At 39.4% G+C, this 12236-nt stretch overlaps 1 protein-coding gene across 2 annotated transcripts in view; it reads left to right on the top strand.

Moving 5' to 3' along the window:
• Positions 1 to 12236, top strand: part of LOC5580226 (protein unc-80 homolog) — a 123016-nt gene that overhangs the window by 46782 nt on the left and 63998 nt on the right. The window contains exons 7-15 of one of the 2 annotated variants that reach the window (XM_021852543.1): positions 3592 to 3802; positions 3866 to 4209; positions 4749 to 4945; positions 9862 to 10261; positions 10326 to 10438; positions 10634 to 10651; positions 10892 to 11039; positions 11599 to 11695; positions 11772 to 12053. In XM_021852543.1, coding sequence (XP_021708235.1) covers positions 3592 to 3802; positions 3866 to 4209; positions 4749 to 4945; positions 9862 to 10261; positions 10326 to 10438; positions 10634 to 10651; positions 10892 to 11039; positions 11599 to 11695; positions 11772 to 12053 — 1810 coding nt within the window. The remainder of the gene's footprint in view (positions 1 to 3591; positions 3803 to 3865; positions 4210 to 4748; positions 4946 to 9861; positions 10262 to 10325; positions 10439 to 10633; positions 10652 to 10891; positions 11040 to 11598; positions 11696 to 11771; positions 12054 to 12236) is intronic. The other variant, XM_021852541.1, reaches the window with a different exon arrangement.

Genomic DNA, 12236 nt, shown 5'->3' with positions numbered 1-12236 from the left:
CGCAGTTCACCTCGAAGTTGCCCATGATTTGACCACATCGTCTTGCATAATGGCGATACGTCGGTTTGTCAGAAGAAGAGGTTCTCCGGTCGAAATATTCTCCGACAACGGGACCAATTTCGTCGGCGCTAGTCGGATATTGGCAGATCAGATAAGAAAAATCAATAGCGATTGTGCGGATACGTTCACAGACGCTAAGACTAAGTGGACCTTTATCCCTCCTGGGGCACCTCATATGGGTGGCGCCTGGGAGCGCATGGTGAGAAGCGTGAAGGAAGCCATGCGTGCCCTAGACGATGGAAGAAAACTGGACGATGAAATCTTGTTGACAGTTTTAGCAGAAGCCGAAGGTTTCATAAATTCACGTCCACTTACCTATATGCCTCAGGAGTCGGGGGTACTGAAGCACTTACCCCGAATCATTTCATTTTCGGAAACTCCTCAGGGGCCCACAATCCGATAAGAACTCCAGTGGATTTGGCTGAAGCTCTGCGCAACAGCTATAAGCGGTCACAGTATTTATCTGATGCTGTATGGGACCGCTGGTTAAAGGAATACTTCCCTGCAGTCAATAAGAGATCAAAATGGTTTTGTGACACAAAGCCGGTGAAAGTCGGCGATTTGGTATACGTAGCGGAAGGCAAACGAAGAACGTGGGTTCGTGGTAAGGTGGTCGAATTAATCGCCAACAAGGACGGTAGAGTTCGCCAGGTGATAGTAAAGACCGCTTCAGGAACATTCAAACGGCCAGTAGTGAAACTGGCAGTAATGGAGATTCTGAGTAACGGTGAATCCAGAGCTAATCATCCCGAGATGCCACTGGATCCACGGGGAGGGGAATGTTATGGCAACACTGAACAACTTCAGCCGTCTATTGTACCTGTAGAACAAATGATGTTCGACGTTAGTGAGAAGGAGTCTGTCACTGCAATTGCCAACAAAAAGGGGACAGAGTGAATAACGTGCTCGACGTCGTATGGCAATTGGATGTGTAAAAAGGTTATTGGTTAAATTACGTTTAAATAACATGCTAACTTTGTACGCTAATCATATGTTGCTAAATTAGCTAGAAGTGCGTTGAATAGCAGAGATTTGGATAAGGATACTACATCTGTATCGGTACTCAACTATAATTGATCCGCATTCGTAGGTTAAGAGAGGTTATAGGCATAGGCAACTAATGGTTACCTTCCATATCGACCAAATGTTGGATTAAATAGGTCAAGGCAAGGTAAAACTACACATTTTTATCAACTATGATATATTCTACTTCAAAATTATAATTGTAGTATTCAGAGCTCAATTGCGACTCGCCATTGAAGGCAATAGAGAAGTTGGAGTGGTACGGTAGAAGACCATGTAAGCAAAATAAAACTCTTTGTTGGATTATTTACTAAAGCATTAAATATATTTTAGCTTTGAGCTGTGTTGAGTAACTCCGCTGCTACATCGATTTCACCGATCCGAATAGTTACATTAAATTAATTATCAACATAAGTCCAATTTAGTGCATAAAACAAGAAAAGAAAACTATGTAATACGCTTTTTCCTCTGACCAGTGGGGGGATATGTTACCGGCGGGTAACATTTGCTTGCAATTAATTACGAGTGCTAGGAAATTAGGGAATATATTGTGAAGCTAAAGCGAAACCCTAACGGTCAATTCATACTTCCCGCCGGGGCGTGATGCGTATGAAGAGCAAAAACTGGGTGCATGAGTGTGGTGGGTGATCGCCTCCACTGAACGATAGCTGGGTGTGGGCGGAAATAGAGGCACGAGCGAGTATTCGGTTAATTGTGGAGGGAAAAGGCGCGATCGGATGAGATTGAGGAGTCAGTCGATAACCAACAGGCAATCGAGCACAAGGCTTCTAAGCCCAAGCAACAAACTCGGAGTGATAATAACCACCCACGTGTGTCAAGGAGAAACGCTGTGTTAAGTATTAGCGTCCGATTTCTATCGAACCGTCGGTCATCCCCGGGGTCGCAAAGTACGTTCCGGCCGACTAGACCCGCAAACTAAGAGCTACGGCCGTCATCTACCTAGCATCCATTTGCGGAGAGGTGCTCTATCACCCGAGAACGGGGACCTCGTGCGGAATTCCACGTTAAGGCTAATCAAGTCCTGAGCGCTGTCATTACCACCTTCGGAAAGCGATCGACCCTTCTTCGTGCCATCCAGGGCCCCAATGGTGCCGCTGCCGCTGTTCACGCCTCCCACCTCCGCCGCCACACCGTTCATCATCGAAGCCACCCATTCTGTCGCCGTAGAGATCCTCCATGAAAGCCACCCCCTCGTCATCGTCGGGAATTCCCTGGCCAGTGAATCACAGGGCTATTTACAACGCCTAATAAACCGGTTGACCGTAAGTACCTGGGTTAAATTTAGGTTCCTGTACTCCGAAAACTCCCTCAGTGCACACAATACCCTGAGACCCGGAACCAGAAGAGGCCGTGAGTGCCCACCCTGGAGGCTGCCGTTGGCTCTAGACCAGCAGCCTGGGGCTGTAGGCCGGTTTCCTTCTGAAACCGAGCGGTGAGGTTCCGGTGTCAAAAAAGAGGTCTTATATATTCCTCCTTATCCATGGATTGCATCATCGACCAAAGGTGACTCCCAGATATTTTTCATTCCTCACTAATATACACCCTTCCCGTGGTGATTGTGGAGATGCATAGGTATTCTCGGTCTCTAGAAGCAACAATCATTACACCCTAACATTCCTTCCCCATCCCAACTGACTGTGAGGACTTGGCCGGCGCCGTTATTGATCAATAATATGAGATCTGCTAAAATTGAACTTCGAGAGTAAGCGGAAACTCCTATAATTCATTTGGATCGAAGTGCAATTCTTACCAGTTCCGATCAATCACGGAGTAGCAACCATTGACTTGTACAGTCAGTCTATACTATGCTATGTTATGCTATTTACTCGCAAGATGTGCCAAAAGCCAGGGTCTGTACAACATTTACCTAAAGGTTTCGAGTTTTCTTACGCATCACACATTTTTTTTAATTTTCATACAAACCATCTAACTGTGTGGGGAGGGAGGATAAAAAAATCTTTAAAAAAACATCTTATGTAACTAATGGACTGACTCTAAACTGCTTTTGAATCATCTTTATTTTAAATATTGTACTGACTGACCCTACGGATTATTTTCGATTGTATGGCATTTCCCAGAAACCCATTCCCCAGAATGACATTCCCCAGAAGGCTATTCCCTTACAATGAGATATTGCCCAAAAACCCATTCTCCAGAATGGGACTTTCCCCAGAAAATTTGCTGAAATCCAGGTAAATGGACACCGATAGTATACACATTTAACTGGAATTAATAGAGAACTATTGTTCTTGTTTCAAGATAAAAATGGCTAAAATATGAAAGCCCTTAGTAATTATAGGTTTTTTTTACATTCTCATCAAGCAACTTATTGAAAGAAGCATATCGTTTTTGGTTAGTATATATAACCAATTCTTACTGACAGTAATTTGATTCATATACAAAAATCGCTTACCATGTGGTGTTTAACAAGTTTTATTTATCACATCATCATTCTTTAAATTAACAACTATTTTCAACTCACTGCAGCTCTTCGTTTATTTATTTGCACCAATTGCTCATATGCTGAAAGAATCCGACTTTCAAAACATACGTCTTGAAAATGGTTTGAAAATGTGGCAAGGAATGTGGGAATACCGTGCTCCAAACGCACCATGTTTTACTGCTCCTGTAAAACCAAAAGCGCGGAATTTTCTCAATTCTGTCAGTACCACACCATCTGTGGAAGTATTTTCACCAAGTAAGAATTTCCACTTTGCACCATTCACCATGAATGCAAAGTCAACTTCATTCCATTTTACAGAAAAACCAGAAGCAGCGCAGCAAGGCATTGACTCACCTCCCAGCATTTCTTTTTCTGAGACTCCAAAGCATGACGACGAGTTGTCCTACATATCATCCCCGAAGGATTCCGTCTTTCCGGAAACCATTCCCGAGGAAGCATCCAGTGTCGAAGAAGAACGGGTCGTTATTTTCCAACTACCTGTGGGTGGTAATTTAGCGGATTCATCCTTCTACACCGCTGACGCTAGCTTGCTGCATCAATCCACCAGTCGAAAAGGAGCCAAGCAGATGCCTTTTGGCGGAAGAGAACGACCGGACAAAATAGCGACTAAATTTGATTTCGACCGAATTGACACGTACAGCGTGAGTATAGCAGATAAACTGCATAATTTGAAAAACAAATCAAAATATTTTGGATAGTGCCACTGCCAGTTGAATAATGGATAATTAATTTATTTCAAAGCAAAACTTTTCCAATGCAGAACAGAGGCAGCAGTTTTCAATCTATCAACTTGATGTTAAAAAAATCAAAAATTTGATAACCAGTTATTGTAAAATCAAACGACAATTTTTCAGGAAATACTATTACATTAGAAATGTTTGATGGCTATATTGACGTTTGATTTCACAATAACTCGTTATCAAATTTGGGATTTTTTGCAACAAACAGTAACAATTATTTCAATAAATTGGGAATTTCTCGAGGATGCTTCTTTTAATATTTTGCTTAACTAAAACAGTTTGTTATTCAACTAAAATATTTCATTAAAACTAAAAATCACGAATTTCACGACAGAATTAGCATTTTTTTTTCTTTCAAAAACCTTTAATTATAAGATTGGATTGCATAAGATTAAATGAAGTTTATTGCTTATTTCATTATTTTTATGTAATTATTGCAGAGAGGGGAAGATTCCAAACCCAAAACAAGTTCTTCTACAGAACGAGAGTCACTGGAAACAGACCCCAAGTCACCACAGTGTACTAAAGGAGACGTCGCAGCGGCTACATTTCTTGACGTAGCTGTGCTACGGTGTTTGTTCATATCCCACTGGCAAGAAGATGGAGTTTACTGGAGTTTGCACTACTTGAATAACAGGTATGATTAGTACTGTCAGGTTCAAAAGTTTCTGAAAACAAGGCGGTTTTTATGCAACTCGCCCATGTTCATTTCATTTATTTTATTTTATTTTTTTCGTTTTAACATCTACACAGATAACACCGAATCAACTATTTCATGCCACATAACCTACTTTATTTTTGCAAAGATTATGTCACCTGAAGGAGCTTCGCAATTCAAATTATTTCTGTATGTCGTAAAATTTGCAAAATTAAAGTAGAAATCAAATTACAAATTACAATCTAATTCAAATTATTTCTGTATGTCGTGAAATTTGCAAACAGAAAGTAGAAATCAGCCTTAAATTGATTTTTCAGCATGTGTAAAAAAATCGTACATGTGAACCCTATTTTGTGTAACCTAATTTTAGAAATAGTGAACGGTTATTGACTGCATCTCTCCATCCTGGGTTCTTAGGGCTTGCCAAATTGTTGTGCTCTTGATCCACCCTAGCCTACTTGCTCTACGTCTTCTTGTAATAACTGCATCCGAAGCGATCATCTTTGCAAGGATGCTTTCCGGTGTTCTTGCTACATCCTCTGCACATCGAATCCATCCCACTTCCACCACTTTATGGACACATACTGGGTGCGCCGTTGAGGTTGGCGAGCTGGTAATTCATTTCTCACTGCCTCACACATTTCTCCTGGAGTGGGGCATTTCGCATAAAGACGTTTCACATAGGGACGATTCGCATAAGGACGTTATGGCATAATTATATGCCTTTTCCAAAATTATTATATGAAACAGCTTTATGTAAATCGTCCTTATGCGAAAAGTCTTTATCCAAAATGACTCACTCCGATTCCCCTGCATACCGTCAAAGGTGGTCCCAAATCCCAAGAGCTTGTTGATTATACTCGAGCATAGTATAGGTTTTAGCCTTACAAGCGTTTTGTACATATGTATGACATTGAATGGGGGAGTGACTCTTTCTTGACCGCCGCTCTTTCTGGAACCCATAGTGCAGATTCATATTTCACGTGTAATTATTATTAGTTGTCAGCAAGAATCCAAAATAGACCAACTCATCGACCACCTCAACGTTATCCCTGCTTCCTAGGCCAACTCTGTTTCGCTCGGCTCCCCATTACTAGCAAGTCTTTTGTCTTTGCCGCATTCACCACAGTCCTACTTTTGGTGCCTCGCGCTCCAGGCAAGTATTGAAATTTAGTTGTTTGGGCTAACAATGTCCATATTATCCGCGAAGCAAGTAAATTGGCGGGATCTGTTGAAAATCGTACCCGGCTGTAGGATATGGCCTTCTAGTACAATATTTAACAACAAGAACGACAGTCGAATTTTCATTGCCACTCACAGTGATTTATTTCATCGATTTCTAGATGTTTGGTGTCTTCGGTGAAGTTTCTTGATATTAAAAGGCGCTTCTTTTGGTATTATAAGTTAAATGATCAATCCACCTAAAAGTGTGCAGTGTTTTCCATAGATGATGATATATCGTTAATTTGAAATTTTAAGTTGTAAGTTAATTACAATTTTCATATTAAGGTACATCGGAGCAAGTAAGAATACTGGACAATTAAGACCTTGAGGCACAACTTCAATGAAATAAAATAGTCAGGTTTATTTTACAAGCTATATAAAGGTATGATGATATGTTCAATACAAACATTCTTGGGTTTCAATACAATATATAACATGTAACAGTTCTCACTGTTGCACCATTTTCATAACGCAAGGAAAATTGAAGCATCATGCGTTTCATTGCAATACTAGTTAACTATTTTTAAGTTAGGGTTTTTGCCCAAGTAAACTAGTTGTGTAAGTATTCGGGTCAGAAATATGGCTGTATGTTGTTATCAATTTACTTTTCGATTCTCGGAAGTAAATCCTACTAGGGTAAGTGTTCCCTTAGTTGTGGGTGTTCCTATAGTTGCGGTAGTGCCGTTCGATACCAAGTAAAATTGGAATCAACACTTTTTATTACGATACCTTGAAATACCATGATACCATGATACCGAATACCATGATACGATGAAACTACTTGAATTGAATGAGTACTTTTTCATGAACATTTTTGCAAGGCTAGTGCAGCCTTTGAGAAATCCTGGTTTATTCACGAAAATTTAACGAGTATTTTTGTTTTATGGATAAATCTTCAATGCAATTCTTTAAAAATAGCTATCAAAATCATTTTAGTTCTACGTTTCCTTGATAATAAAAACTACTCATATGATTCAAGTAGGTATCGAGACTTTATATGCGATATTTTGTAGGTATCGATACTTTTCTCTAATACTTTTTTCAAATAAAAGTATCGATGCCTTGAAGGTATTGTTTTATCCCTAATACAAAAGCAAACAAAATGGAAACTTTAGCATGTAAAGCACTTAGTTATCAAATGTGGCATGTGCTTTAAGAACAAGCTAAGGAACAGGCTTTGTCTCATTTTGTTAGGAAGTGATTTCTAAAATAAGACTAATAACCATTAATAATATTATATTCACTAAACTCCACGAAAGTGTACATATTGCCCCAATACCTTTTCACCAGTCTTGTTTTCGTAACAATTATCGATCTTGTTTTTCTGACATTTCATATCGCGCATTTAAGTAGTTTCATACAGGCATCAGTATGTAATGTATTGTAATCTTGTCTAATCATGTGTGACTATGCGTGATAAAAAGGTAAACTTCAGTAGGAATTCGCTCGTAGGGACTTCACTACATGGAATTACTCGATGGTTAAGCTATCAGTACACTATGGTAAATATTTGGCTTGTACTGATATCTTTAGAAAACATTCCAACTAAAAAACTCTCGAATGTCCTAGTCCGGGTTTGCATATGTTTACATCGGTGGATGACTGGTGCATACATGGGACTATCATTTTGATAGAAGAAGTCATATTCAACTAACGGATAGGATTCGCTAGTTGGAAGGCAATCGTGTTACAACCAGCGAATCTCCGCTGTATACATAATTCTTTCTTTTCTATCATTTCCCACAGCTTTTTTTCTAGAATTTTAATGTCAAAATGGCGTTTGTCGAAAAGAACTTGAACAAACTTTGGCAAATAGGCTAAAATATTTAAAAGCACTTAAAAAATTCTTGACTGAAAACCAATAGTAAGTTTATTGTATATCAATACCAAGGCCTTTAAGTCACTCACCTCGATATTTGAAGAAACAAATGAGAGTATAAATTTATTCCAATATTTTTGAGCTAATCGTACCAATTTGATTTATCTAACGTTCCTCGAAATTCGGTGGATCACCTGTGCTACCGTGGGAAAGATAGGATTGAATTCTTGATCCCGTGTTTTAACATTAAATCATACCTACTCAAACAGCATTATTTTCCAATTTGGAAAAACACTGCAAATTACCTTTTGTTTACAAAAGTTATTACCTGTATGCAAAAGTAGAAAGTTAGAACTTGAAGTTGCCATGAAACTAGCTGCGTCAGTTTGCGTATAATGGAGATTTTTAAGGTGAAAGTAGGTAGACTAAAATTTAATATAAATTCGTTTATAACTGTTTAACTATTAAAGATAGAAGGTTTTCGTGTTCAGCAAAAATGTGAATTTTATCAATCCGATTAAAAAGTTATGAACAAAAAACAAATTTTAAGGGGTGTTGAACACAAAACGCTCCATATCTCATTACCGTCTTCGTCTTCAGCAAAGTTGCTTGTAATTACATACTCTACAAATTTGCTCAAGACTTGAAATCTCTAACTTAATTTTTTGAAAACATATTTTTTATCTCACTTTTAGATGGATTGATCATCTAACTTATAATACCAAAAGAAGCGCCTTTGAATATCAAGTAACTTTACTGAAGACACCAAAAATCTAGAACCAATAATTTTGAAGTTTTTCTATTTTGATCGTGAAATCGATAAAATAAATCACTGAGTACCGGTGGGATTCAAACAAAATGGAATGTTCACTCAAGATACTTTTACGCATACCATCCATTGTCCCTCCATGGTCTTCTGATACTCTATGCCCAGAAGACAAGGAAATTTCCATTACGAAAAGATCCTGGACCGACCGGGAATTGAACCCAGACATCTTCAGCATGGCTTTGCTTTGTAGCCGCGGACTCTAACCAATTGGCTAAGAAAGGCCTCTCGAGGCCCATTTTTATGACTTGAGCTCAGGGGGGCTCATATCCTAACCTTATCCCATGAACCCAATATCCTTTCCATGACAACTGTGGAGGTGTACTCGGGCTCTAGTAACAATGGTTGTCTAACTAACATTCCTTCCCTTCTCCGATGACCGTAAGGACGTGCGCCGGTCACGTTATTGACTTTTAAATTTCGAGCTCTCGATTTTCGCACATTGAGATTGTTAAGCAAATCCCAAGCCCCATTCATTAAAATTTAATGAGATTTGATCTCTGTGCAACTTCGATTGTTCTAGTCAATCACGGAGTAGCAACTACGAATTATACGGTCATCTATGCTCAATGCTCATGAGTGCTTCCGAAGTTAAGACTGTGCATGTTTATTATACTTAAGTTGGAGAACCGCTTGCTCGTATGAGTTACTGCTGTTTTGGCAGTTGGTATGGTTACCTGGTTCCCGTTCTTTTTTTTTCTTTTGGTGCCTGTTTTATTTTAGCCTTTTTTCAGATATGAAATCTGAAAAGTTCCTATATTTAAGACAGTAACCCGGTGTTACAGCCAAGCATAAAATAGTTTAACTGACAAAAAACGTTTATGACGAAATTAAAGATAAAAACGAATTAATAATGGTGTTTGTTTCACCCTTAGTATCTCAGTTAAATTCCTCTTGAGAATTCTCATTCTTGTAATGAAGCTCTGAACATGAATGTTTTGTATAAAAACAGCCTTCGGCTTCTTTCTGTTCGTCAGTTTCTATTGATGAAAATAATAACTCTATTTCCACATCACGTTTTCAAAGACTACGAGAAATCAGTGAAGAAACATCGATACCACCGTCGCAGCCTAGACGGCGATCAAATTCACTGCCGATCCCTCAGATAGAAATTTCACTATACCAAGGGCCAAACAGTAGCAACCGTGACAGCCCAAGCACGGGATCGATCAATAAAGACTATATAGAAGTACCTGAACCACCGATCAGTTCACTTCTCATCGATTCACCCTATCATGAGACGAAGCCGTCCAACGAAGAACAAAGTACCCCGACTGCCGAACGCAAAGGCAGCGAGAAAAAACGACGCGTAAAAATGGCAGACTTGAGAACGCTAATTGAAACACGTATCCTTTCCAAGTCCGACCGAGGCCTGGAGAAAATTGGTTTGGATGTAGGAACCAACGGAAAACGACTTCAACATTTGGTAAGCAAAGGTAATTATAGATAATTGACCGCAAGAGGCTTATCGAAGTATGTATGTCCATTAGGATTCCCATCGCAGTTTGGACACAGGAGAGAAACAATTATCTAGGTCCGCTTCAATGATCTCTCGCGCACCTTCGACAAACCTTGTCAAAGGAAAAAGCATGCCCAGTTTAAGGTAAGTTCCCAAATCGGGATCCACTTCTAAGAATACAATACAGTCATGAAAATAAGTACTCATACGTTTTACGCGTAATTCTTTACTATTGTATCTTTTTCAACTATGAACTTACATATTCTAATCCAAACCATTACCATGGTACCAACTCAACTATGTCTATAACATGTTTTTGATATGATACAAATATACCAGCTGTCTTCTAGATAGCGGGTAAGTTTCTACAATGCCCCCTAATATCAACTTCCTTCTTACACCATCTGTCATTAGCACCCAGTGATAAGGACTCCTTCTAATTCGATCTGCTAGATAAATGTTTCGAAATTCAATCAACCCCGCAATTTAAACTGTTCATATCACCCTTCCCTATTGTTCAGTGTGCTTACAAAAATATCCTTTCAAAACTTCCTAAAACCCCTACACTATCGATTACAATGATCTTTGTCCTGAAAGATTTCACAGGTATGTCGAGCCACCCAAAGTTATAAGAAATCCACAGCCACCGGCCAACCCACGTCCAGTGCAACCAACTTCGCGTTACCCGATCATCACCGTTACCGAACATACACCGACCCCATCGCCTGATTATCTCAAACGACAGGTAGTTGTAAAAATCTTGATTATTAATTGGGTGTAGTTTGCACAGTTTGCAAATTTTGTTTGTTTTTTTTTTCTGGGAAAATACCGATAAGACTCATATTCCACACAACTAGTTGATGCCCAATGCTTTACTATATAGAGCAGCAATCAATTGTTTGACACTAGAAAAAATCAGATAAAGTCAAACAAACGACTGCTATCGGATCCCACCCAATTCTCGACACCGTGTACTGATAGCGTAAATATACCCACCGAATGTGAAACATACAAATATAATCACCCAATGCTGCTACTACTGTTTTGAGTCAGCCCTGAACTAGGTGGCGCTAGATTGCCAATGTAAAATTTGAACGAAATCGGCCATAACGCAAACAGTTAAATTTTAGTTGAACGTCAAATAGAAATACGATTAATATAATTCGATAGTTGCGTCTACTTGTCTGTGGTATGAGTTAAGCCTATGTTTGGGTTTTCCGATTTTGTAAAGGATTATTCGGTTCTTAAGACCACCTCTAGCGAATGGGAGAAATTAAGCAATAATCCAAATTATCACCCCTTAGGGATCCATCGATTCACAACTGGATGCGCTCAGCATTGGCGGCAGCACAGGAGTTTTCAAGAGCCAAATGTTAAGATCTCATACTGATTCGCATATAGGTACTGATATATAACTCTATATTCATTCATATATGAAACACAAAACAAGCAACAAAACATTTCCGTTTCTCAACAGGTTATAACAGTGGAGCAGACGAAACCGAAGCCCCAGGCTCGAGTTTCTACATTACCAAGGAGGGTGGCATCGATTACGAAATTGTCCTTCTGGCGGTACATTGTGTATTCAAGCGCGACTCTAACATTTGCACTTTACGAGTGCTGGAGACCGGATTGAATATATGTGAACTGTTGTTGGATTTGGGAGTGCTGAAACTGGGTGAACATGCCCACACGCTGGCAATGGGGATTATCAAGCGAGCACTGCTACATCTAGGGTGTCCTCACGGCTGCAACGATGGTAAGTATTTGACAGGGTTGGTGCGCGCAATTTGCACACTCTACCACGTGTAAAGTTAACATATTATTCACTCATACAATTTCATGGGGTAACTTTGCGAGCTTGTCAGGGTAAAAGCATAATGTTTCTGTGTTTCGTTTTAAATTCTCCGTCATTTTGATCAGATATTCATTGTGATTGAAA

This window comes from Aedes aegypti, chromosome 1 (assembly GCF_002204515.2).
Source record: "Aedes aegypti strain LVP_AGWG chromosome 1, AaegL5.0 Primary Assembly, whole genome shotgun sequence".
Taxonomy (NCBI): Eukaryota; Metazoa; Arthropoda; class Insecta; order Diptera; family Culicidae; genus Aedes; species Aedes aegypti.
Note: the sequence above shows the minus strand (reverse complement) of the source record. Positions and strands in the feature narration are given on the sequence as shown.